Raw genomic sequence first — 25,204 nt, forward strand, 5'->3', positions numbered from 1 at the left:
GTGTGGCCCAGTGGCCCCCCCCAGTGCTCCCAGTGCAGCCCAGTGCCCCTGTGGGCACAGCCCGGTGCTCCCAGTGCCCCCCCCGTGCCCGCTGGGCACCTCCCAGTGCTCCCAGTGCCCCTCCAGTACGGGCCAGGTGTTGCCCAGTGCTCCCAGCGCCCCGAGCGCACGCAGCCGCCTCTAGTAAAATACCTTTATTGCAAACGCGGCCGGGGGCGGCCCCCGCCCCCCCGGACCCCCACCAGTCCCCGCTGCCCCCCCCGTGCCCCCCCCATCCCCGCTGGCCCCCCCCCCCCCCGGTACCGGTACCGCCCCCGCGGCCGCGCGTCCCCCAGCCCAGCAGGGTGCGCTGCGGCGGGGGGCGGGGCCCGGCGAGCTCCGGGGGGGGCGTGGCCAGAGCCCGGCGGGGCCGAGGGGCGGGGCCCGGCGCCGGCAGGGGGCGATGCCTCAGAGCGGGGCGTGGCCGGCGGCGGCGGGGGCGTGGCCGGGCGCGGGGGGGCGTGGCCGCGCGGCGGCGGCGGGGCGGATGAGCGGCGGCGGCGGCGGGTTGAGCGGCGGCCGCGGCGGCAGGACGCGGCCCTGCTGCAGCGGCGGCGGCGGCCGCGGCAGCACCGGGGCGGCCGGCAGCGCCGGGCGCAGCAGCGGCGGCGGCTGCGGCGGCCTCGATGGCGCCGCCGCCGCCGCCGGGGTCGCCGCCGCTGCTGCTGCTGCCGCTGCCGCCGCCGGGGCCGGGCGCGACACGGCGGTGATCTGCACCTGCGGGCGGGAGGCGGCGTCGGGGCCGCGGCGCGGCGGGGATCCGCCCCGGGGGCGGGGGCGGGGGCGGGACCCGGAGAGGGACCGGGAGCGGGAGGAGGAGCAGGGCCGGGAGGAGGAGCAGGAGCGGGACCGGGAGGAGGTGCAGGATCGGGACCGGGAGCAGGACTGGGATGAGGAGCTGGACTAGGACCAGGACTGGGATCAGGAGCAGGAGCAGGAGCAGGATGAGGATGAGAAGCAGGACTGGGATGAGGAGCAGGATGAGGAGCAGGATAGGACCAGGACTAGGATCTGGACCAGGATTGGGACCGGGCTGGGGATCAAGACCAGGAGCAGGATAGGACCAGGACTGGGATCGGGATCAGGACCAGGACCAGGACCGGGCTGAGCACCAAGACCAGGATGAGGAGCAGGATGAGGAGCAGGACCAGGACTGGGATTAGAAGCTGGATCAGGATGAGGAGCTGGACCAGGACCAGGATAGGACCAGGACTGGGATTGGGATCAGGACCAGGACCGGGACCAGGCTGAGGACCAGGACTGGGATGAGGAGCAGGATGAGGAGCAGGACTGGGGCTGGGACCAGCACCAGGACCAGGAGTGGGACCAGCAGCAGGACTGGGAATGGGGCTGGACTGGGACCAGGACCAGGACCAGGACCAGGACTGGGGCTGGGACCAGGACGGGGACCAGCAGCAGGACTGGGACCAGCAGCAAGACTGGGAATGGGGCTGGGACTGGGAGGGGGACCAGCAGCAGGACTGGGACCAGCAGCAGGACTGGGAATGGGGCTGGGACCGGGATGGGGACAGGGACGGGGACCAGGACCGGGGCGGGACGCGATGCCCGGCGGTGCTCACCTCCTCCTCCTCCTCCTCCTCCTCGTCCTCCTCCTCCTCCTCGTCCCCATCGTCCTCGTCCTCGTGCTGGCAGGGGCGGGCGCGGGGGGGCGGCCGGGGGGCGGCGGGGGCCGGCGGGGGGGCGGCGGGGGGGCCGCGGCGCTCGGCCTCCCACTCCCGCAGCACCTGGTCGAGGCCGAAGCGGCGCCGGTAGCTGACGAAGAAGCTCTTGACCTGGGCCAGCGTCTTGGTGCCGACGACGCCGGCCACGGCCTGGAAGTCGCGGCCGTAGCGGCGGATGGCTGCGGGCGGCGCGGCGTCAGCGGGGCCGCGGGGGGGGGAGTGGGGGGGGGGGGACGCCGGGGCCCCCCCCCGCCCCCCGCTCACCCTGCACCGCCAGCAGCTGCTCGTCGGTGCTCCAGCGCGAGCTGAGCTTGCCAGTGCCCTGCGGGGACGGGGACGGGGGGGTGAGGCGCTGGGGGGGGGGCAGGCGGCGGTGGCGGGGGGGGACACGCGGCCCCCGACGGCCCCTGATGTCCCCCGACGTCCCCGACGTCCCCGACGCACCTCGGGCGGCCGCAGCGCCTCGATGCCGCCGTCCAGGGCCTGCTTGAGGCTGCTGTTGATCTGCTTGATGCACTGCACCTGCGGACGGGCCGTGTCACCGGGGCCGGCGGGGTGTCACCGGGCCTGGTGGGGTGTCACCGGGCCTGGTGGGGTGTCACTGGGGCTGGCGGGGTGTCACTGGGGCCAGGAGGGTGTCACCACAGCCAGTGGGTGTCACCGCGGCCAGCAGCGGGGTGTTGCAGTGGGTGTCACTGCAGCCAGTGGGTGTCACCGCGGCCAGCAGCGGGGTGTTGCAGTGGGTGTCACTGCGGCCGGCGGGTGTCGGCACAGCCGGCAGCAGGGTGTCACTGTGGCCAGTGGGGGTCACCGTGGCCAGCAGCAGGGTGTTGCGGTGGGGTGTCACCGCAGCCGGCGGGTGTCACCATAACGAGCAGGTGTCACCGCAGCCGGTGGGGTGTCACCACAGCCAGCAGTGGGGTGTCACTGCAGCCAGTGGGGGTCACCGCGGCCAGCAGTGGGGGTCACCGCAGCCGGCGGGTGTCGGCACAGCCGGCAGCGGGGTGTTCTGGCAGCAGTGGGGGTCACCGCAGCTGGCAGGTGTCACCACCTCCAGCAGCGGGGTGTCACCGCGGCCGGCGGGTGTCACCGCGGCCAGCAGCGGGGTGTTGCAGTGGGGTGTCACCGCAGCCGGCGGGTGTCACCATAGCAAGCAGGTGTCACCGCAGCTGGCGGGGGTCACCACAGCCAGCAGTGGGGTGTCACTGCAGCCAGTGGGGGTCACCGCAGCCGGCGGGTGTCACCACCTCCAGCAGCGGGGTGTCACCGCGGCCAGCGGGTGTCACCGCGGCCAGCAGTGGGGTGTTGCAGTGGGTGTCACCGCGGCCGGCGGGTGTCGGCACAGCCGGCAGCGGGGTGTCACTGTGGCCAGTGGGGGTCACCGTGGCCAGCAGCAGGGTGTTGCGGTGGGGTGTCACCGCAGCTGGCCGGTGTCACCATAGCGAGCAGGTGTCACCGCAGCTGGCGGGGGTCACCACAGCCAGCAGTGGGGTGTCACTGCAGCCAGTGGGTGTCACTGCAGCCGGCGGGTGTCCGCACAGCCGGCAGCGGGGTGCTCTGGCAGCAGTGGGGGTCACCGCAGCCGGCAGGTGTCACCACCTCCAGCAGCGGGGTGTCACCGCGGCCGGCGGGCGTCACCGCGGCCAGCAGCGGGGTGTTGCAGTGGGTGTCACCGCAGCCGGCGGGTGTCACCATAGCAAGCAGGTGTCACCGCAGCTGGCGGGGGTCACCACAGCCAGCAGTGGGGTGTCACTGCAGCCAGTGGGGGTCACCGCAGCCGGCGGGTGTCACCACCTCCAGCAGCGGGGTGTCACCACGGCCGGCGGGTGTCACCGCGGCCAGCAGCGGGGTGTTGCAGTGGGTGTCACCGCGGCCGGTGGGTGTCGGCACAGCCGGCAGCGGGGTGTCACTGTGGCCAGTGGGGGTCACCGTGGCCAGCAGCAGGGTGTTGCGGTGGGGTGTCACCGCAGCTGGCCGGTGTCACCATAGCGAGCAGGTGTCACCGCAGCTGGTGGGGTGTCACCACAGCCAGCAGTGGGGTGTCACTGCAGCCAGTGGGGGTCACCGCGGCCAGCAGTGGGGGTCACCGCAGCTGGCGGGTGTCCGCACAGCCGGCAGCGGGGTGTTCTGGCAGCAGTGGGGGTCACCGCAGCCGGCAGGTGTCACCACCTCCAGCAGCGGGGTGTCACCGCGGCCGGCGGGTGTCACCGCGGCCAGCAGCGGGGTGTTGCAGTGGGTGTCACCGCGGCCGGCGGGTGTCGGCGCAGCCGGCAGCGGGGTGTCGCGGCGGGGCCCGGCGCTCACCTGGCGCTTGAGGGCGACGAGCTGGCAGTCGAGGCGGCGCAGGGCCAGGGCGCCCAGGTCGGGGTTGGCGGAGAGGCCGGCGACGTCGTGGCGGCGGAGGCGCATGCCGCGGGGCGGGCGCCGGCGCTGCCGCGGCGCGTGGTGCCGGTACTGCGGCAGCGGCGCCTCCCGCCGCCCCCCCGCCGCCCCCGCCTTGGCGCAGCCGGGCTGCCGGGGGGGTGGCGTGAGCAGGGGGGGGGACGGCGGCGGCGGGGGCCCCCCCGAGCCCCCGCGTCTCACCTCCTTCCGGGGCTCGGGGGCATCGAACTCGCCCTCGCTGGCGCCGCGGGCGTCCTCGGCCTCGTCGCTGCCGGGCGGGGGGGGGGTGAGCGGCGGTGGCACCGCGGGGGGGGGACACACACGCCAGCCCCCCCCCCCCGCGCCCCTCACCTGTCCTCGCGCTCCTTGCGGCCCAGCAGGCGCCGGGCCTGGCGGTCCATGACGCTGGTGCGGCTCCGCGTCTTCTTCCAGGAGTAGTAGTACTTCACCAGGCTCGGCATCAGCTTGTCCGGCAGCTGCGGGGGGGCGGGGGGGGCACCGGGGATGGGGGGGGCACCGGGGATGGCGGGGGGGAGGGGGGGGGAGATGGGGCTGTGCCACCCCGGGAACGGGGAGCGCGTGGGACGGGCCAGTGCTGGGAATGGGGCGCGTGGGAGGTACCACCCCGGGAATGGGGGGGGACGGGGGGGGCGCGTGGGAGGTACCACCCCGGGAATGGGGGGGGACAAGGGGGGCACATGGGAGGTACCACCCCGGGAATGGGGGGGCACATGGGGCACACTAGCCCTCGACATTGGGGGCACATGGGATGTACCACCCTGGGAATGGGGGGGGACAGGGGGGCACGTGGGAGGTACCACCCTGGGAGTGGGGGGGGGGAACATGGGACGCACCAGCCCCAGACATGGGGGGGCAAATGGGACGTACCACCCCCAGACGGGGGGGGGGCACGTGGGTACCATTGCTGGGGGCGCGCGGGGGTAAGACCCACCCGCAGGCCATTGGGGGGGGGTCAGTGGGAGGTGCCACCTGCGGGGGGGGGATATGGGGGGGTCAGGATGTACCATCTCTGGGGCAGGGGGGAACAGTGGCACCTGCCACCTGCGGGAGGGGGGCACAGGGTGGCACGTACCATCTCCTAGCTGGGGGGGGGGTCATGTACCGTGGCCGGGGGGGGGCACAGGGTGGCACGTACCATGTCCTAGCCGGGGGGGGGTCATGATGGCACCTACCATCTTGCAGACGGGGGGGGGGTCACGCGGTGTCACCGCTCCCCAGCCGGGGGGGGGGGGGGAATCAGGGGACGGCACCTACCACGCGCTCCGCGGGGGGGTCCCGGGGGCAGCCGGTGGCAACGGCGGCAGGTACCATCCGCCCGGGGGGGGGGGGAACAAGGACCGGTGCCATGTGCGGGATTTTGGGGGTGCCGGGGGGGGGATGACAAGGACGAGCACCGTCTGCGGGGTTTTGGGGACGCGGGGACGGCGGGGTAAACACCGGGGCGAGCGATGGCCGGGGGGGTGGGGGGGCCCAGGCGTCCGGGAGGGGTGGGGGGGGGCCGGGGGGGGCCACCCACCATCTGCTGGATGCGGGCGAAGCTCTTGCCGTGGAAGCTGAAGGCCTGCTCGAAGAGCACCTTGTCCTCCACCGTCCACTCGTCCGGGAAGGGCGTGAAGTTGGCCAGGTCGGCCAGCGACTTCTCCACGTCGTGCTTGTGCCACAGCAGCATGCCCAGGGCCTGGGGGGGGCCCCCCCGCGTCAGGGCTGCCACCCCGGCGTGGGGGGGTCACCACGGCGGCGGGGGGGGGGGGGGGGGGGGGAGGTACCTGCTCGATGTTGTAGCCGTGCTTGTCCTTGGCCATGGCGATGTACCGGTCCACTGCGGGGGGGGGGCAAAGCGGCGGTGGTGGGGGGGGGAAGGGGGGGCCACCGGGCCGTCGTCCCGTCCCCCCCCCCCCCCGGGCGGGGGGGCTCACGTTTGGCGTCGGACACGCGGTGGTCGGGCGACCACACCAGCATCCCCTTCAGCTCCTTGTTGCTGTAGCGCGCGGGGCTCTCTGGGGGGGGGGGGGGGGGACACGGGGGGGGGGGTGAGCGTGGCGGTGGTGGCGGCGGCGGGGGGGGTCCCACGGCGTGTCCCCCCCCCCCGGCGGGGCCTCACCTGGCTGGCACTCGGGGATCACGGCCTGGAAGTCGGCGCCCACGCGGATCATGCTGTCTGCCGGGGGGGAGAGCGGCGGGCGCGTCGGCGCGGCGGGGGGGCGCCGGGGCATGGACCCCCCCCCGCCGCCCCCGCGGGGCCCAGGCGCTCGGGGGGGGGGGGAGGAGGAGGAGGAGGAGGAGGAGGGGGCGGACAAAGCCGGGAGGCAGCACACGCGCGGGCTCAGGGGACAATGGGGCTGCGGCGCCGGCCCCGGCTCTTTGTTCGCCGGCGGGTCCCATCGTCCCCCCCCCCGCCCCCCCCCCCCCCGCGGCCCCGGCGCCGCACACGCGTGTCCGAGCGGTGCACACGCGTGTCCGCTCAGCATCGCACACGCGTGTCCGCACGGCAGTGCACACACGTGTCTGCACGGCATCACACACGCGTGTCCATGCAGCATCGCACACGCGTGTCCGCGTGGCATTGCACACGCGTGTCTGTACAGCACTGCACACACGTGTCCGTGTGGCATTGCACACACGTGTCCACACAGCATTGCACATGCATGTCCGTGCGGCATTGCACACGCGTGTTTGCACAGCATTGCACATGCGTATCTGTGTGGCATTGCACACGCGTGTCCGTTCAGCATTGCACACGTGCGTCCATGTAGCATCACACACGTGTGTCCACACAGCATCGCACACGCATGTCTGTGGAGCATCGCACATATGTGTCCATGCAACATTGCACACGTGTGTCCATGCAGCATTGCACATGCATATCTGCGCGGCATTGCACACGTGTGTCTGTTCAGCATTGCACATGCATGTCCATGCGGCATTGCACACGCGTGTTTGCACAGCATTGCACATGCATATCTGTGCGGCATTGCACACATGTGTCCGTTCAGCATTGCACACGTGTGTCCGTTCGGCATCGCACACGCGTGTCCGTGCAGCATCACACACACATGTCCACACAGCATCGCACACGCGTGTCCGCGCGGCATCAGCTTCCCACCCGTGCAATGAGCGTGGCCCCCCGCCCGGTCTCAGCCGGCCCCGGCGCACAGGCGTGTGCGAGGCGTGTGGCAGGCCGCCACGCGTGTTTGGGGGGGGACACGGAGGGACTCACCGCGCGCGCGCTCCTCCTCGCTGCCCTCCTCCTCCGAGGCCGCCCGGGCGCCGCCGGGGGCCGATTTCGCCCGGCTCCGCGACAGGATCCCCGAGGCCGGCGCCGACTTCTCCATGGCCGACGGCATCTCCGCGACCCCCCCTTGCCCCCCCCGGGGACCCCCCCCCACCCCGGGACCCCCCCCCGGCTCAGCCCGCCCGCCCGCCCATGCCAAACTTTGTCCCTTGGGGGGGGGGGGGACACAGTGGGACGGTGTTGCACAGCCGGACAGACGCACAACCCCCCCGCGGTGTGTTGGCTAAGGGACCCCCCCCCCCAAAATACACCCCCGGGCGGGGGGTGGCGGGCGGGAGCCGGGGGGGCCGGGGGGGACGCGGCGGCGGCAGCGGCCCCGGCGCACAATGAGCTGCCGCTCGCCCGGCGCCGAAGTAGTTCCAGCTCCCCCGGCCTCAGCACCGGCCCCCCCCGCCGTACCCCTCCGCCGGGCCCCCCCCCGGGCCCCGCCGCCGGGCCCCTCCGCCGGGCCGGCACGCGTGTGCCACACGTGGCGTGGCGTGGCGTGGCGTGGCGTGGCGTGGCGTGGCGGCAGGGCAGCGAGGGGAGGATGTGCTGGAAGTGCCGGCAAGCCGCCGCCGTGTGTTTGCACACGCGTGTGCGTGCGTGTGCAACGCGCGGCGTGTCGGTGCAAGGCCTACACGTGTCCGTGGGAATGCACACGGCTCCGTGCAACCCCCGTGTATCCGTGCAACCCCCGTGTATCCGTGCAAATCCCACACGTGTCCGTGCAACCCCCGCGTGTCCGTGCAAATCCCACACGGCTCCGTGCAACCCCCGTGTATCCGTGCAAACCCCCGCGTGTCCGTGCAAATCCCACACGGCTCCGTGCAACCCCCCGTGTATCCGTGCAAACCCCCGCGCATCCGTGCAAATCCCACACGGGTCCGTGCAACCCCCCGTGTATCCGTGCAACCCCCGTGTATCCGTGCAAACCCCCGCGTGTCCGTGCAAATCCCACACGGCTCCATGCAACCCCCCGTGTATCCGTGCAAACCCCCGCGTGTCCGTGCAAATCCCACACGGCTCCGTGCAACCCCCGTGTATCCGTGCAAACCCCCGCGTGTCCGTGCAAATCCCACACGGCTCCGTGCAACCCCCGTGTATCCGTGCAACCCCCGCGTGTCCGTGCAAATCCCACACGGCTCCGTGCAACCCCCGTGTATCCGTGCAACCCCTGCGTGTCCGTGCAAATCCCACACGGCTCCGTGCAACCCCCGTGTATCCGTGCAAACCCCCGCGTGTCCGTGCAAATCCCACACGGCTCCGTGCAACCCCCGTGTATCCGTGCAACCCCTGCGTGTCCGTGCAAATCCCACACGGCTCCGTGCAACCCCCGTGTATCCGTGCAAACCCCCGCGTGTCCGTGCAAATCCCACACGGCTCCGTGCAACCCCCGTGTATCCGTGCAAACCCCCGCGTGTCCGTGCAAATCCCACACGGCTCCGTGCAACCCCCGTGTATCCGTGCAAACCCCCACGCGTCCGTGCAAATCCCACACGGGGCTGTGCAACCCCCGTGTATCCGTGCAAACCCCCGCGCGTCCGTGCAAATCCCACACGGCTCCGTGCAACCCCCCGTGTATCCGTGCAAACCCCCGCGTGTCCGTGCAAATCCCACACGGGTCCGTGCAACCCCCCGTGTATCCGTGCAAACCCCCACGTGTCCGTGCAAATCCCACACGGGTCCGTGCAACCCCCGTGTATCCGTGCAAACCCCCGCGTGTCCGTGCAAATCCCACACGGGGCTGTGCAACCCCCGTGTATCCGTGCAAACCCCCGCGCGTCCGTGCAAATCCCACACGGGGCTGTGCAAACCCGCGTGGGGCCGTGGGAATCCCACACGCGTCCGTGCAACCCCTGCGTGTCCGTGCAAAGCTCGCACGTCCGTGCAAAGCCCCACGGGTCCGTGCAAATCCCCTGCGTGTCCGTGCCAACGCTCCCGGCTCCGTGCAAACCGGCCCGGCACCTGCGTGGAGGCGGCAGCACACGCGAGCGTCACGCAGAGGAGCGGGGTGTGCCGGGCCCCCGGGCTGGCTGCGAGGGGGGGACACGGGTCACACGCCAGGGACACAGACACGGGGCACACGCAAGGGAGGGGACACGGCTCGCACACGTCAAGGGACACGGACACGGCTCGCACACGCCAAGGGAGGTTTCCGTGCGGCACCCGTGGGGCGCGTGTGGGGCTGAGCCCTGGTCCGTGCCGTGGCCGTGGCTGCGTGTGCGTGTGTGCAGGGGGGTCAGGCACACGCTTGTGGCACACGTGTGCTTGCACACGCGTGTGCGGTGCCGCCTCCCGGCGCTGCCCGCAGCTGAACAGAGAGCTGGGGGGGGGGCTGGGGGCCGTCTGCCGCCCCACAGCCAGGCGCGGGGGAGCTCAGGGGCAGCGGGGCCGGCGGCTATGGGGCAGGCTGTGGGGCGGGGGGCAGGGCATGGGGCAGCGGGGTGGGCTATGGGGCAGGCTGTGGGGCAGGCAGAGGGGCAGGCAATGGGGCAGCGGGGCAGGCTGTGGAGCAATGGGGCAGCCATGGGGCAGTGGGGCAGGCTGTGGAGCAGCCGTGGGGCAATGGGGCAGGGCATGGGGCAGTGGGTTGGGCAGTAAGGAAGCCATGGGGCAATGGGGCAGGCCATGGGGCAGCCATGGGGCAATGGGGCAGGCAATGGGGCAGGGCACGGGGCAGTGGGTTGGGCAGTGAGGCAGCCATGGGGCAATGGGGCAGGCCGTGGGGCAGCAGGGCAGGCAGTGGGACAGCTGTGGGGCAGCTGTGGGGCAATGGGGCAGGCCGTGGGGCAGCAGGATGGGCAATGGGACAGCCGTGGGGCAGCTGTGGGGCAATGGGGCAGGCCATGGGGCAACCATGGGCAGCGGGGCGGGCAGTGGGGCAGGTCGTGGGGCTGTTGTGGGGAAGTGGGGCAGCTGTGGGGCAGGAGGGTGGGCAGTGGGGCAGGTTGTGGGGCAGCCATGGGGCAATAGGGCAGCCATGGGGCAATGGAGCAGGCTGTGGGGCAGCTGTGGGGCAGCAGGGTGGGCAGCGGGGCAGCCATGGGGCAATGGGGCAGTGGGGCAGGCAGTGGGGCAGGCTGCGAGGCAGCCATGGGGCAATGGAGCAGGCTGTGGAGCAGCTGTGGGGCAGTGGGGCGGGCAGCAGGGCAGCCATGGGGCAATGGAGCAGGCTGTGGGGCAGCCGTGGGGCAGCAGGGTGGGCAGTGGGGCAGGTCACGGGGCAGCCATGGGGCGGAGGGGTGGGCAGCGGGGCAGATGTGGGGCAATGGGGCAGTGGGGCAGGTTGCGGGGCAGCCATGGGGCAGCAGGGTAGCCATGGGGTAATGGAGCAGGCTGTGGGGCAGCCGTGGGGCAGCAGGGTGGGCAGTGGGGCAGCCATAGGGCAGCGGGGTGGGCAATAGGGCAGGCAGTGGGGCAGGTCGTGGGGCAGCCCTGGGGCAATGGAGCAGGCAATGGGGCAGCCCTGGGGCAATAGGGCAGCCGTGGGGCAGCCCCTCAGCGCGAGGGGCGGGGCCGCCCGCTCTCCCGCCCTTCAGCGCTCCCAGCCAATCAGCGCCCAGCCGCCTTCGCGCCCAACGGCGCCGCCACGCGCCCGACCGTTGGCGCCGCCAGCCGGCGCGCGCCCCCCCCCCGCCTTTTTTTTTTTAAAGCCCCCTCCAGGCGCATGCGCGCAGCGCGCAGGTGTGGGCGGGGCCGCGCCTCGCCCCTCCCACGCCGCCGCGGCCGCGCGCGCCTGCGCACCGCTCGCTCCCGCGCGCGGCGGCGCTCCCCCCCCTCCCACCCGGCGCGCAGGCGCAGTGGCGCGCTGGGCGGCCGGAGGCTCGCGCGCGCCGCGCTCCTCCCCCCCCCCCTATATATAGGGCGCGCTCCCGCGGCGCCCCCTCAGTCCCCCCCGCGCCCCCGCCCCGCCGGGCCGCCGCCATGGGGGTGAGTGGGGCCGCGCCGGGCGGGGCCCGCCCTGAGGAGAGCGGGGGAGGGGCGGAGTTGGGGAGGCCGCTGGAGGCGGAGGCGGCGGCGGCGGGGGGGGGGGGAGGAGGATTTTGGGGAGGCCTCGTGGGGGGGGGGGCTGGGATTTGGGGGGGGGTGTCTGAGGTGGGGGGAGGGCGACGCCTCGGAGGGTCTGGGGGGGAATGGAGGGGGTTGGGGGGCCGTGGGGAGAGTTTAGGGGGCCGTGGGGGGAGTTTGGGGGCCTCTGGGGGAAACGTGGGAGTTTGGGGGTCTCTGGGGGAAACGTGGGAGTTTGGGGCCAGTTAGGGAGGCTTTAGGGGGCTGTGGGGGGGCTGTAGGGGGTGGGCTGGGGTTTGGGGCACTCTGGGGTGAGCTGAGGGGTTTGGGGGGCTGTGAGGAGAGTTTAGGAGGCCGTGGGGGGGGTTTAGGGGGCCATGGGGGGAGTTTGGGGGTCTCGGGGGAAATGTGGGAGTTTGGGGGCACTTAGGGAGGATTTAGGGGGCTGTGGGGGGGCTGTAGGGGGTGGGCTGGGATTTGGGGCACTGTGCCGTGAACAGAGGTTTTTTGGGGGGAGAACAGTGGATATTCGGGGTGCTCTGGGGGGAGCTTGCAAGTCCGGGGGCCCTTTGGGGGTCAGAGGGGGCTTGGGGCAGCCCGTGAGGGGGAACTTGGGTGTTTTGGGGGGCGGCTCTGGGGGTCTGTGTCAGAAACGTGGGAATCCGGATGCCTGAAGGGTGGCTGGGGGTTTGGGGGGGGACCAGGAATTTGGGGCGCTCCGGAGAGCGTCCGAGGGGACCCTGCGGGGGAAGGAGGGGGGTTGGGGGGGGATTCGGGGCCCGTCCCGAGGGCGCTGGGGCCGCACGCGGCGGCGCTGCCGGGGGGGCCACGACGCTGGGGTGACGCGGGGACAGCCGGCGCTTCGGAGCCGGGAGAACCGGCCTTCGCCGAGGAGGAGGAAGAGGACGGTGGAGCGGGGCCGCCTCGGAGGAGGGCAGCAACGGGGCAGCCGGAGCGAGGCGCCGGCCGGGATTCCCGGCACGGGATCTGGCAGGACCGGGATGCCGCGGGCTCAGCCGGAGCCCAGGCGGGAGCCGGGCCGGGAAGACGCCGTGGGGATGTGCGAATCGGCTCCTTTGGCCGCCGGAGTCGCGGCTCTGGGCGGGAAGCGCGTCCCGGCAGGGAAAAGCGGCGCCGCGGACTCGTTCCCGAGCCGAAAACGCTTTGGTTTCCCGGGACGGCGACGGCAGGGACGGCTTTGCCTTCGGGAGAGGCTCATCCCGCTCCCGAGCGCGGCCCGTCAGCGCCGGCCGCCCGCGTTTCTGCTCCGAAATCGCCCCCTTTGCGCCCGCTTTGGGGGATCCAGGACGCCCAGGGACCCGGAGCCGCTCCTCGCCGCCCGCTCGGATCCTCGCGCCGCCCCCCGAAACCTCCCCGCCGGAACCTCCTAAATCCAAATTTCGGGACCCCCCCGGGCTCCGGTTCTGACTTTTTTCCTAAAACTGCGTCGCCAACGTGTCCGTGGCCCTGCCGGGTGTCCCGGGCCCGGCATCGCCTCCCGCGTCAGGGCACCCACAGCCCCGCTGTGGGGCCCCCCCGGGGGGTGGGAGGGGAACCGTGGCCCTCCCCCACGCTGTCGGGCGCTGCCAGCTTTTTTTTAACCAAAACTGGGGAAAAAACGTGCGTCGCGGCGGGGGGAGAGGTGCCAAACCTCCGCGAATCGTCCCGGTCTGAGTGGGGGGCGGGCAGGGGGGGCGTGTGCTGCCCCTGTGACCCCCCCCGGTGGGCAGGGGGGCCCCGCGGTGCCCCCGTGACCCCCCCCGGACCCTCTCGTTGCAGAGGAAGTCGAGCAAAGCCAGGGAGAAGAAGCAGAAGCGCCTGGAGGAGCGGGCCGCCATGGCCGCCGTCTGCGCCAAGGTGGAGGCCGCCAACAAAGTGAGCGGCGGGGGGGTCCCGGGGGGGCCGTTTCCCCCCCCCACGGGGGGGCCACCACCCCCCTGCGCGTCCCCAGGTGCCATTTGTCTCCGTCCCCCGCAGCTCCAGGACCCCCTCGAGGCCTTCCCGGCGTTCAAGACGTACGACCGCAACGGGTGAGGGCGGCGGGGGCGCGCCGGGGGGCCCCCCCGTGTCCCCCCCCCCCGCTGAGCCGTGTCCCCCCCCCCTCCCCGGCGCAGCCTGAACCTCTCCATCGAGTGCAAGCGGGTGGCGGGGCTCGACCGCGCCACCGTCGACTGGGCCTTCGAGCTCACCAAGAGCAACATGCAGGCGCTGTGAGTGCCCCCCCCGCGGGCTGGGGGGGAGCTGGGCCCCCCCGGGACCCCCCCAGACCCCCCCGGGACCCCCTTCGGGCTCCGGGCCGGCCCCGCTCGCCCCGCGGCAGCCCCCAAACCACCCAAAATGGCGGCGCCGGGTGCCGTGCTGGGTGCGGCGGTGGGCGGGGGGGGGTTCAGCACCCTGGGGGGGGCAACAAGCAGCGGGGCAGGCACTGGGGTGGGGCGACAAGGCACCCAGGGGCCTGGTGGGTGCTGGGGGGGGGGGGACGACAAGGCGCCTGGGTGCCAGGGTGGGGGGCTGAGGCACCCGGGGGCCCGGTGGGTGCTGGGGCGGGGGGACGAGGTGCCCGGGGACTGGGGTGGGGGGATGAGGGGCTGGTGGGTGCTGGGGGGGGGGGTCCCACAGCACCCAGGGGCCTGGCGGGTGCCAGGAAGGGGGGATGAGGCACCCAGGGGCCCGGGGGGGGTCCCCAGCACCCAGGGGCCTGGTGGGTGCTGGGGGGGGGGGACAAGGCGCCTGGGTGCCAGGGTGGGGGGCTGAGGCACCCGGGGGCCCGGTGGGTGCTGGGGTGGGGGGACGAGGTGCCCAGGGACTGGGGTGGGGGGACGAGGGGCTGGGGGGGGGGTCCCACAGCACCCAGGGGCCTGGTGGGTGCCGGGTGGGGGGGTCCCACAGCACCCAGGGGCCCGGTGGGTGCCCGGGGTGGGGTCTGCAGCACCCAGGGGCCCGTCAGGTGCCTGGGGGGGTCCCCAGCACGCAGGGTCCTGGTGGGTGCTCAGGGGGTTTCCCAGCACCCAGGGGCCCGGTGGGTGCCCGGGGGGGTCCCCAGCACCCAGGCGTGGCCCCCCCCCAGCTACGAGCGCAGCGAGTGGGGCTGGAAGGAGCGGGAGAAGCGGCAGGAGCTGACGGACGAGCGCGCCTGGTTCCTGGTGGCCCGCGACGCCGCCGCCCGCCCCGTCGCCTTCTCCCACTTCCGCTTCGACGTCGAGGCCGGCGACGAGGTCCTCTACTGGTGCGGCCCCCCCCCGGCCCCCCCCGCACCCCCCCCGCGCCCCCCCGGCCGCCCCACGGCTCCCCTCCGCCTCTCCCCCCAGCTACGAGGTGCAGCTGGAGAGCCGCGTGCGCCGGCGCGGCCTGGGCAAGTTCCTCCTGCAGATCCTGCAGCTGGTGGCCAACAGGTGAGCGGGGGGGCTCGTTAACGAGGGGGCTCGTTAGCGGGGGGGCTCGTTAGCGGGGCGCCTCGTTAGCGGGGGGGCTCGTTAACCGGGCGCCCCCCCCTCTCCCCGCAGCACGCGGATGAAGAAGGTGATGCTGACGGTGTTCAAGCACAACGCCGGCGCCTACCACTTCTTCCGCCAGGCGCTCCAGTAAGCCGGGGGGGGGGCTGGGGGGTGCAGGGGGGGGGCGCCCCCGCCCCCGCCCCCCCCCGGGCCGCCGCGCGCCCCCCCGACCCCCCCCCGCCGCCGCCTGTCTTGCAGCGCCTGGTGCCGGCGCGGCCGCAGCACGGCGGGGAGCCGGCAGCCGGCAGAGGTGGGTGCGCGGGCCGCGCGGCGCCCCCCCCCCCCCCCCCAGCCTGCCCGCCCCCCCGTGTCCCCCCCCCACCCCCTGCGGCCCCCCCCCCGGCTCACACGCCCCCCCCCGCCCCCCCCGGCTCACACACCCCCCCCCGCCCCCCCCGCCGCAGGTTCGACGTGGACGCCTCCTCGCCCGGCGCCAACGGCTGCTGCGCCGACGGCTGCTCCTACGAGGTGCTCAGCCGCCGCACCCGCTTCGCCGACGGCCCCCCGCCCCCCCCCGCCGCCGCCGCCGCCGCTGCCGGCCCCCCCTGCGGCGCCTGCTGCCGCTGAGCCCCCCCGCCGCCCCCCCCCCGTCCTCCTCTGCGCACCGTGAGGCCCCCGCCGCCATTTCGGGGGGCTCCGGGGGGGGGAAATGGCCTCCAGCACCATCCTGGGGGGCTCCGGGGGGGGGAAATGGCCTCCAGCACCATCCTGGGGGGCTCGGGGGGGGGGAAAGCGGCCACTGCCACGGTCCCGGGGGGCTCAGTGGCCTCTGGCACTGTCCCGGGGGGGGGAAGCGGCCCCCAGTGCTGTCCTGGGGGGCCCCGGGGGGGGGGGGAAGAGGCTTCCACCACCCTCCTGGGGGGCCCCGGGGGGGGGAAACGGTCTCCAGCCCTGTCCCAGGGGACTCTGGGGGGGGGAAGTGGCCTCAGCTGCCATTTTGGGAGGCCCTGGGGGGGGCAGTGTCCCCCACCCCTGTCCTGGGGGGCCCCAGGGGGGGAAGCGGCCTCCGGTGTCACCTCGGGGTGTCGAGGGGGGGGTTAATTATTATTATTTTTGGTCTTTTTGTTTTTCCCCCTATTTTCTCTCTTTTTTTAACACTTTTGTGGACTCGGAGGGGACCCCCCCGGCCCCCCCCAGCCCCCCCCTTTTGCAGCGGTTCGGTTTGTACGTTACCAATAAAGTCACAGTTTGTCAACGCCTGGCGCTGGCCTGGGGGGCGGGGACGCCTGGGCCCCCTCCCGGGGCACCCCTGGCCCTGATGGGGGGGGGCAGGACGCCTGGGCCCCCTCCCGGGGCACCCCTGGCCCTGATGGGGGGGGGGCAGGACGCCTGGGCCCCCTCCCGGGGCACCCCTGGCCCTGATGGGGGGGGGCAGGACGCCTGGGCCCCCTCCCGGGACACCCCTGGCCCCGAACACGGAGTTGTGTGCAGCTGGACACGCTAACACAGCCACATGTGCAGCTGGACACGCCAGCGCAGTGCTGTGCACACAGGCAGACACACGACATGCAAGCACACGCACAGGACACACGAGCACACGCCTGAACACGGCACCCCAGGTGTGTGCACACGCCTGAACACGGCACCGCGGGCGTGTGCACCCGGGCGTGGGGCACGTGAGCGAGCCCCTGCCCTGGGCCGTGCCCCGGGGGCGCAGCGGGGCACGCGTGGGGCACGCGAACACGGCTGGGTGGCTAGCGGGCACGCCAGCACATGCGTGTGCTGCCGAACACGTGTGGCGCGGGGGCCCGGGTGGGCGCGCACACGCGGAGGGGCGGCTGTGGACACGCAGCCACACGCCTGGGCACACGCGACACGCCACGGCCACGTGCAACGCACACGCCTGCACACGCGTGACCAGCGGGGGGCGGGACCCAATGGGAGGGGGCGGGGCTTGGCGCGGGGGGCGGGGCCGCGCCCGGGCGAAGAGGCGGGGTTGATTGTGGAGGGGGCGGGGCCAAGGGGGGCGGGGCCGAGACCACGCGCTGAGACGGACGAAGCCGAGCGTGGAGGGGGCGTGGCCAAGAGGAGAGGGGGCGGGGCCGAGCCCGGGCGCTGAGTCGCGTGGAGCCGAGCGTGGAGGGGGCGGGGCTAAGAGTGGAGTGGGCCAATGGGCGGAGGGGGCGTGGCCGGGCGCGCAGGAGGCGTGCCCACGCGGCCGCGCCTCGCCCCTCCCCGTGCGCCAGCCGCCGGCGGAAGTGACGCGCCAGCCGCCGCCGTCGCCGCTTCCGCCTGTGCCGCCGCCATGCTGCCCGCTGCCCGCCTGACCCGCGCTCTGCTGCGCCCCGCGGGGCGGCTCGGCCCGGCGCGGCGCGGCCTCATCTCGGGGCCGCCGCAGCAGCCGCTGGGGCCCGTGGTGAGCACCGGGGCGGGGGGTGGCGGCGGCGGCGGCGGCGTCGGGGGGGACCGGGGCGGCGGGTGACCTTGGCGGCGCCGCGGCGCTCACGGGGCTCTGCCCGCAGGAGACCGTCGTGGGCTTCGCCGCCATGTTCGTGAGCTGCCTGGGCCCGGCCGCCTGGGTGCTGGCGCACCTCGAGGACTACAAGAAACGGGAGTGACCCCCCCGCCCGCCGCCCCGGCTCCCCTCCGCCACCCTCCCCCGCCGCCGCCGAGACCCTCTGCCGGCACCGAGACCCCCCCCGGGACCAGCGCGACTCTGTAGCGGGACCGACATGGGGGCACCGCACCGGGACCACCGGGACCACCAGGGACCCCTCTGGGGCCGCCGGGACCACTGGGGACCCGTCCAGGACCCCCGTTAGCACCGGGACCCCCCTCCGGGACCACCAGGGACCCCCGATAGCGCCAGGACCCCCCACCGGGACCATCGGCGACCCCTCTGGGAGCACCGGGGACCCCGTTAGCCCTCGGGGTCCTGTGCTGGGGCCCCCCAGTAGCCCCTGGGACCCCCCCCCGGGACCACCAGGGCCCCCCGGGACCAGCGCGGTGGTGCCCCCCCCCCCAATAAAGGCCGCTTGATGCTCTGCCCACTTCCGCCTGTCTCTGCCCGGATGCCTGGGTCCCCTGGGGTGGGGCATGGTGTCACCTGCCCTTGCTTTGAGGTCACCGGGTGACATCACAGCCCTGGAAGAGGTGCGGGTGCTCTGTTACCATGGCAAAGATCAGTCTTCCTGGGGTGGTTGGTAGGGGGTGGGGGCTGTTGCTAGGCGATGAGGGTGGTTGCTATAGGTGGTTGCTAGGGATGAAGGCAGGTGCTGGGGGGGTTGGCGGGGCAGTTGCTAAGGGATGGGGGCTGTTGCTGGGGCCTGGGGGTGAAGGTGGTTGCTGGGGTGGTTGCTAGGGGGTGGGGGCTGTTGCTAGGGTGGTGGCTAGGGGTAGGGGTGGTTGCTAGGGGTCGGGATGGAGAGCGGTTGCTAGGGAGCGCCAGGGGAGGGTGGTTGCTAGGGCCCGGGGCCCGTTGCCAGGGGTGGAGCCTGTCGCTAGGGACCAGCGCCGGTTGCTGGGGCACTTCCCGTAGCTAGGGGGCGGGGCCGGTTGCCAGGGGCGGGGCCGTCGCCTGGGGAGGTGCCGGTTGCCAGGGGCGGGGCCCGTTGCTAGGGGCGGGGCCGGCTGCCAGGCCCGGCGCGGGCGGCCGGAGGCGGTTGCTAAGGCGGGCCCGGTCGCCAGGGGCGGTTGCTAGGGGCCGGGAGCGCTTCCGGCGGGGCGGGCGGCGACCCGGAAGTGCTGCGGGGTGCGGGGCTGCAGCAGCAAGATGGCGGCGGAGGAGCCTCAGCAGAAGCCGGAGCCGCTGGGGGGGGACGCGGACGGTAACGGCGCCGCCGGGGGGGGGCCGGGGGGGCCGCGGCGGGACCCCGCGGCCGGGCCCCCCTCCCCGGGCCGGGCCCCGCGCCCCGCTCGCCCCGCGGGGGCCCGATCCCCCCCCCCCCCGGCTGGGCCTGGCCAGCCCCCCCCGGTGGGGCCCCCCCGCGGCGACCCGCTGCCCCCCGGAATGGCCCCCCCCGGGGCCCCCCAATATGCCAACCGGGGCCCCCCGTAACGGGGCGCGGCCCCCCCAGTGGGGCCCCGACGCCCTCTCGGGGACCCCCGTTACGGGGCCCCGGTACCCCCCAGACCTCTCCGTGCCCCCCCCAGACCCCCCTGGGGGCCACACGGCCCCCCCCGCTGCCCCCCAAAACCCCGAGGGGGGCCCCGACGCCCCCCCGGGCCCCCTAATCCCCCCAGTGGGACCCCGTCCCCCCCCCAGAGACCCTCGCATGGGGCCCTGGTACCCCCCGGCCCCCCTGCTGCCCCCCGAGCCCGCGGTGGGGCCCCGATACCCCCCGTGACCCCCCCAACCCCCCCCCGGGGGGCCTCATCCCCCCGTCGGACCCTCCAGACCCCAATGGGGGCCCCGATCCCCCCCCGCGACCCCCAAAGGGGGCCCCGATACCCCACGGCCCCCCCCGCTGCCCCCCCAGGACTCCCCTTTAGGGACCCCCTTTAACGGGGGTCCTGCTGCCCCCCCCCCCCCGCGGCCCCTCCATTGCCTCCCTCAGCCACGGGGGCATTTTGGGGGTGCAGGACCCCGAGGGGTCCCCCAAAATGGGGGGGCGCATGGGGGGGGCGGGCTCCCATGACCCTTTTGGCGGGGGTGGGGGGGCGGCTTTGACCCCCCCCCCGGCACCCCCCCTGCCCACCCCCCCGCAGGAGTGAACTGCCTGGCCTACGACGAAGCCATCATGGCGCAGCAGGACCGGATCCAGCAGGAGGTGAGGGCGGGGGGGTCCCCTAAATCCCCCCCCCGCGACCCCCCAAAACCGCTGCCCCCTCCTCAACCCCGGGGGAAAACACCCCCCCCCCCCCGTCTTCACCGCGGGGTCCCTTGTGGCGGGGCGGGCGCGGACTACAACTCCCGGCGTGCCCCGCGGCGGGGCGGCGCGGCGGGCAGCAGGGCGGCGGCGCGGGGCATGCCGGGAGCTGCAGTCCGCGCGCTCCCCCTTGGGGCGGCGGGGCGGGCGCGGACTCCAGCTCCCGGCGTGCCCCGCGGCGGGGCGGCGCGGCGGCGGGCGGCGCGGCGGCGCGGGGCATGCTGGGGGCTGTAGGCGGCGCCCGGCGGCTGGCTGAGGCGCGGCGCGGCGCAGATCGCGGTGCAGAACCCGCTGGTGTCGGAGCGGCTGGACCTGGCGGTGCTGTACAAGGAGTACGCCGAGGACGACCACGTCTACCAGGAGAAGATCAAGGTACCGGCCGTGCTCCTGGGAGCCCCAGCGCGGCACCGGTTGGGCACTGGGAGCCCCGTCGTGGCACCAGTTTGGCACTGGGAGCCCCGTCGTGGCACTGGGAGCCCCATCATGGCACCAGTTTGGCGCTGGGAGCCCTGTTGTGGCACCAGTTTGGCACTGGGAGCTCCATTGTAACACTGGGAGCCCTACCATGGTACTGGGAGCCCCATCATGGCACCAGTTTGGCACTGGGAGCCCCATCATGGCACTGGCAGCCCTATCATGGCACCAGTTTGGCACTGGGAGCCCCATTGTAGCACTGGGAGCCCTGCCATGGTACTGGGAGCCCCATCATGGCACCAGTTTGGCACTGGGAGCTCCATTGTAGCACTGGGAGCCCCGTCATGGCACTGGGAGCCCCGCCATGGTACTGCGAGCCCCATCATGGCACCAGTTTGGCACTGGGAGCCCTGTTGTGGCTCTAGTTTGGCACTGGGAGCTCCATTGTAGCACTGGGAGCCCCGCCATGGTACTGGGAGCCCTGTCATGGCACCAGTTTGGTGCTGGGAACTGCATGGTGGCACTGGGAGCCCTGTTGTGGCACCAGTCTGGCACTGGGAGCCTTGGCACAGCACTACGGTGCGTTGCTGCGCTTCCCAGGATGTCCCCCTGTCCCCCTGGGGTGTCCCCATGTCCCCAGGTCGTCCCTGTGTCCCCCTGGGGTGTCCCCATGGTGTCCCCGACCCCACCGGGATGTCCCTGACCCCCCAGGGTGTCCCCGACCCCGCCGGGACGTCCCCGTGCTCCCCGGGGGTGGCAGGGCTGGTGTCACCGCGTCCCCGTGTCCCCAGGACCTGCTGCAGAAGTACTCGTACATCCGCAAGACGCGGCCGGACGGGAACTGCTTCTACCGGGCCTTCGGCTTCGCCCACCTCGAGGCCCTGCTGGAGGACGGCCAGGAGCTGCAGCGGTGCGCCCGGACGCCGGGGCCCCTCGGACACCTGGGTCCCCTTGAGGGGGGAGGATATCTAGATGTCGGGGCCCCCCGGACACCTGGGCCCTTGGGGGGGGCTGCTGCCCGGACACCGGGGCCCCTTCATGCCTCCGGGGCAGGGGAGGTGCCCGGGGAGGGGATCAGGGACCCCCCCATCCACCTGGTTCCCTGGGAGGGGGGTCCCCAGGACACCTGGGTCCCCGGGGGGGTTGCTTGGCGGGGGGGGGGGTGCATTGGGAGCCCCTCCCAGACGCCTGGGCCCCTCCCGAACGCCTGGGCCCCTACCGAACGCCTGGGCCCCTCTCTCGCGCAGGTTCAAGGAGATCTCGGCCCGCAGCAAGGACGACCTGGTGGCCCAGGGCTTCACCGAGTTCACGATCGAGGACTTCCACAACACGGTGCGACGCGGGGGGGGGCACGAGGGGACACGGGGGGACATGAGGGGACAGCAGGGGACATCGGGGGACACCGCGGGGCTGAGGCGCGGCGGGGGCGGGCGGCTGCAGCTGAGACGGGGCCAGCTCGTGACACGAATGCGTGTGCGCGCAAGCCCAGCCGTGCGTGTCCCCCCCGCCACACGTGTCACCTCGGCCCCGCGATGCGTGTCCCGTGTCCCCCTGCAACATGTGTCCCCCCACGTGACCTGTGTGGTGTGTCCCCGCATGTCCGTGTCCCTCCGTGTGACATGTAACATGTCCTAGTGTCCCCGTGTGACACTTCTGGTGTGTCCCTGTGCCCCCATGTGACACGTCTGGTGTGTCCCCACGTGTCCATGTCCCCCCGTGTGACATACGTGTCTTGCGCTCCTACATAACCCGTGTGGTGTGTCCCAGTGTCCCCATGTGACACACGTGGCGTGTCCTCATGTGACGTGTCCCTGCATGACACGTGTGGCGTGTCCTCGCGTCCCTGTGCGATGCACGTGGCATGTTCCGTGTGTCCACATGGCACGTGTGGCGTGTCCCTATGTTCCTGCGTGACATGTGCCCCCATGTGACACGTATGCCGCGTCCCCGTGTCCCCACGTGATACGTGATGTGTCCTGTGCCCCTATGTGACGCGTGTAGTGTGTCCCTGTGTGCCTATGTGACACGTGTAGCGTGTCCCCGTGCCTCACATAACGTGTGTGGCATGTCCTGTGCCCTTCGTGTGCCCCAGCGTGTCCCCATGTGCCCTGGCGTGTCCCTGTATGCCTCAGCGTGTCCCCGTGCGTGGCGTGTCCTTATGTGTCCCCGTGCGTGGCGTGTCCCCTATGCACGGTGTGTCCCCGTGCTCCTTGTGTGCAGCATGTCCCCCGTGCGCGCCACGTCCCCGTGCGCGCCACGTCCCCGTGCGTCCCCGTGCGCTGTGCGTGCTGCGTCCCCATGCGTCCCCGTGCCGTGGCGTGTCCCCTATGCACGGTGTGTCCCCGTGCTCCTTGTGTGCAGCATGTCCCCCATGCGCGACATGTCCCCGTGCGCGCCACGTCCCCGTGCGTCCCCGTGCGCCGTGCGTCCCCGTGCGTCCCCGTGCCGTGGCGTGACACGGGGACGCGGTGTCGCCCCGCAGTTCATGGAGCTCATCGAGCAGGTGGAGCGGCGGGTGCCGGTGCCGCAGCTGCTGGCGGCCTTCAACGAGCCCAGCACCTCCGACTACCTGGTCGTCTACCTGCGGCTGCTGACGTCGGGCTGCCTCCAGCGCCACCGCCGCTTCTTCGAGCAGTTCCTCGAGGGCGGCCGCACCATCAAGGAGTTCTGCCAGCAGGTGAGCGCGCACGGGCCTCGCACGGGCCTCGCACGGCCTCGCACGGGGTTTGCACGGCCTCGCACAGCCTCGCACGGCCTTGCACGGGGTGTGTGCAGCCTCGCACGGCCTCACGGCCTCGCACGGGGTGTGCGCGGCCTCGCACGGCCTCGCAGCGGCCTCGCACGGGGTTTGCACGGCCTCGCATGGGGTTTGCACGGCCTCGCACGGCCTCATATGGCCTCACAGTCCCCCAGAGTCCTTTGCAGCTCTCACGCCCCCTCGCACGGCCCTCGCACGGCCTCGCACAGGGTGTGCGTGGCCTTGCACGGCCTTTGCACGGCGTCACGCAGCCACCCAAAACCCCTCGGGGCTCTTGTGCTGCCTTTAACAGCCCCCCACGGCCTCGCACAGCCCTTGCACGGCCCTCTCGCACCGGGTGCTCCCCGCACGCCCCCACCCTTGCACGACTGCTGGGCCCTTGTGCAGACCCCAGCCCCTCGCACGGCCCCGTGCCCTCTTGCACGGGGGGTTCCCTGCGCCCCCTCGCACGGGGGGTTCCCCAGCCCCTCACGTGGCCCTTTGCCCTCTTGCACGGGGGGGGGGTTCCCAGCCCCTCGCACGAGGGTTCCCCAGCCCCTCGCACACCCCTGCGCCCCTCGCACGCGCTTGTGCCCTCTCACACGGGGGTTCCCAGCCCCTCACACGAGGGTTCCCCAGCCCCTCGCACACCCCTGCGCCCCTCGCACACGCTTGTGCCCTCTCACACGGGGGGTTCCCCAGCCCCTCGCACGGGGGTCCCCAGCCCCTTGTGCCTCTCGCACGGGGGTTCCCTGTGCCCTATCACACGGGGGGGGTTCCCAGCCCCTCGCACGAGGGTTCCCCAGCCCCTCGCACACCCCTGCGCCCCTCGCACACGCTTGTGCCCTCTCACACGGGGGGTTTCCCAGCCCCTCGCACGGGGGTCCCCAGCCCCTTGTGCCCCTGGCACGGGGGTTCCCTGTGCCCTATCACACGGGGGGGGTTCCCAGCCCCTCGCACACCCCCGTGCCCCTCGCACACGCTCGTGCCCTCTCACACGGGGGTTCCCCAGCCCCTCGCACGGGGGTCCCCAGCCCCTCGCGCCCCTGGCACGGTGGTTCCCAGCCCCTCGCACGCCCTCGTGCCCCTCGCCCGGGGGTCCCCAGCCCCTCGCGCCCCTTGCACAGTGGTCCCCAGCCCCTCGCGCCCCTGGCACGGTGGTTCCCAGCCCCTCGCACGCCCTCGTGCCCCTCGCCCGGGGGTCCCCAGCCCCTCGCGCCCCTTGCACAGTGGTCCCCAGCCCCTCGCGCCCCTGGCACGGTGGTCCCCAGCCCCTCGTGCCCCTCTCCCGGGGGTCCCCAGCCCCTGTGCCGGGGGTGCGCAGCCCCTCGCGCCCCTGGCAGGGGGACGCTGACGCGCCGGCCCGCAGGAGGTGGAGCCCATGTGCAAGGAGAGCGACCACATCCACATCATCGCGCTGGCGCGGGCGCTGCACGTCTCCATCCTGGTGGAGTACATGGACCGGGGCGAGGGCGGCGCCACCAACCCCCACGTCTTCCCCGAGGGCTCCCAGCCCCGCGTCTGCCTCCTCTACCGCCCCGGCCACTACGACATCCTCTACAAGTGAGGCCCCCGCACGGCGGGGACCCGGCCCCCTCGCACGGGGACGGAGCCCCCTCGCACGGTGAGGTGGCCCCTCGCACGGGGACGGAGCCCCCTCGCACAAGGATGCAGCCCCCTTGCACGGGGACGCGGCCCCTCACACGAGGATGCAGTTCCCTCGCACGGGGACGCGGCCCCTCGCACAGGGAGGTGGCCCCCCGCACGAGGATGCAGTTCCCTCGCACGAGGATGCAGTTCCCTCGCACGGGGAGGTGGCCCCTCGCATGGGGACACAGCCCCTTGCACGGGGACACAGCCCCTTGCACGGGGACGTGCCCCCTTGCACGAGGATGTGGCCCCTCGCACGAGGAGGCGGCTCCTTGCACAACAGGGAGGCGGCCCCTCACACGAGGATGTGGCCCCTCACATGGGGATACAGCCCCTTGCACGAGGATGCAGCCCCCTCGCACGGGGACGTGGCCCCTCGCACGGGGACGCGGCCTCCTTGCACGAGGACACCACCCCCTCGCACGGGGACGTGGCTCCTCGCATGGGGCCGCAGCCCCTCGCACGACGGGGACGCGACCCTCTCGCACGAGGACGCGGCCCCTCGCACGAGGATCCCCCCCGGCGCCGCCCCGCGGGGTAATAAAGAGGCCGCCGGCCCCACACGCGGCTCCGGGTGTTTATTCGCGGCGTCCCGGGGAGGGGGGCTGCAATGGGCGGGGGGACACGGGGGTGAGGGGGGGCCCCAAAGTGCCCCCTCCCCACCCCAGAGGGGCCCAGGCGTCCGGGTGGCACCT

General features: G+C 73.5%; 3 protein-coding genes and 1 long non-coding RNA gene across 5 annotated transcripts; 3 read left to right on the forward strand and 1 right to left on the reverse strand.

Moving 5' to 3' along the window:
- Positions 1 to 377: 377 nt before the first annotated feature.
- On the reverse strand, positions 378 to 7,781 carry RCOR2 (REST corepressor 2). Of its 2 annotated transcripts, XM_064503159.1 has the most exons (12): positions 7,342 to 7,780; positions 6,226 to 6,282; positions 6,041 to 6,121; positions 5,891 to 5,943; positions 5,641 to 5,802; positions 4,455 to 4,579; positions 4,305 to 4,371; positions 4,026 to 4,232; positions 2,166 to 2,243; positions 1,986 to 2,043; positions 1,620 to 1,900; positions 378 to 756 (listed from the first exon to the last, which is right to left on the reverse strand). In XM_064503159.1, exons 1-12 carry the CDS (start codon positions 7,466 to 7,468, stop codon positions 448 to 450), a joined length of 1,605 nt encoding a protein of 534 aa, XP_064359229.1. In that variant the 5' UTR covers positions 7,469 to 7,780; the 3' UTR covers positions 378 to 447. The 2 variants fall into 2 exon arrangements, with proteins under 2 accessions (XP_064359229.1, XP_064359228.1); XM_064503158.1 differs by having other exon boundaries at positions 4,026 to 4,371; positions 7,342 to 7,781.
- A 3,392-nt stretch (positions 7,782 to 11,173) lies between these two features.
- On the forward strand, positions 11,174 to 15,588 carry NAA40 (N-alpha-acetyltransferase 40, NatD catalytic subunit). Its single transcript, XM_064503146.1, has 8 exons — positions 11,174 to 11,328; positions 13,186 to 13,281; positions 13,384 to 13,436; positions 13,521 to 13,616; positions 14,474 to 14,632; positions 14,715 to 14,798; positions 14,910 to 14,987; positions 15,305 to 15,588. The coding sequence occupies exons 1-8, from the start codon at positions 11,323 to 11,325 to the stop codon at positions 15,465 to 15,467; spliced, it is 735 nt and encodes a 244-aa protein (XP_064359216.1). The 5' UTR covers positions 11,174 to 11,322; the 3' UTR covers positions 15,468 to 15,588.
- Positions 15,589 to 17,005: 1,417 nt separating this feature from the next.
- On the forward strand, positions 17,006 to 17,890 carry LOC135325281 (uncharacterized). The gene is made up of 2 exons (XR_010386384.1): positions 17,006 to 17,256; positions 17,363 to 17,890. It is a non-coding gene; the product is annotated as an uncharacterized LOC135325281 (long non-coding RNA).
- A 647-nt stretch (positions 17,891 to 18,537) lies between these two features.
- Positions 18,538 to 25,070, forward strand: OTUB1 (OTU deubiquitinase, ubiquitin aldehyde binding 1). Its single transcript, XM_064503145.1, has 7 exons — positions 18,538 to 18,667; positions 19,548 to 19,609; positions 19,982 to 20,080; positions 20,914 to 21,032; positions 21,370 to 21,454; positions 22,605 to 22,799; positions 24,229 to 25,070. The coding sequence occupies exons 1-7, from the start codon at positions 18,613 to 18,615 to the stop codon at positions 24,424 to 24,426; spliced, it is 813 nt and encodes a 270-aa protein (XP_064359215.1). The 5' UTR covers positions 18,538 to 18,612; the 3' UTR covers positions 24,427 to 25,070.
- Positions 25,071 to 25,204: the final 134 nt, after the last annotated feature.

The sequence above is a fragment of the Dromaius novaehollandiae genome, chromosome 35 (genome assembly GCF_036370855.1).
Source record: "Dromaius novaehollandiae isolate bDroNov1 chromosome 35, bDroNov1.hap1, whole genome shotgun sequence".
Taxonomy (NCBI): Eukaryota; Metazoa; Chordata; class Aves; order Casuariiformes; family Dromaiidae; genus Dromaius; species Dromaius novaehollandiae.

Coding starts and splice junctions, on each gene's coding strand:
- OTUB1 (XM_064503145.1), top strand. CDS start 18,613: ATGGCGGCGGAGGAGCCTCAGCAGAAGCCGGAGCCGCTGGGGGGGGAC. Junction 19,610..19,981: donor AGGACCGGATCCAGCAGGAG/GTGAGGGCGGGG, acceptor GGCGCGGCGCAG/ATCGCGGTGCAGAACCCGCT. Junction 21,455..22,604: donor TCGAGGACTTCCACAACACG/GTGCGACGCGGG, acceptor GTCGCCCCGCAG/TTCATGGAGCTCATCGAGCA.
- NAA40 (XM_064503146.1), top strand. Junction 13,282..13,383: donor AGGTGGAGGCCGCCAACAAA/GTGAGCGGCGGG, acceptor CGTCCCCCGCAG/CTCCAGGACCCCCTCGAGGC. Junction 13,437..13,520: donor AAGACGTACGACCGCAACGG/GTGAGGGCGGCG, acceptor TCCCCGGCGCAG/CCTGAACCTCTCCATCGAGT.
- RCOR2 (XM_064503158.1), bottom strand. CDS start 7,468: ATGCCGTCGGCCATGGAGAAGTCGGCGCCGGCCTCGGGGATCCTGTCG. Junction 6,283..7,341: donor CGAGGAGGAGCGCGCGCGCG/GTGAGTCCCTCC, acceptor CCCCCCCGGCAG/ACAGCATGATCCGCGTGGGC. Junction 5,803..5,890: donor ACGGCTACAACATCGAGCAG/GTACCTCCCCCC, acceptor GGCCCCCCCCAG/GCCCTGGGCATGCTGCTGTG.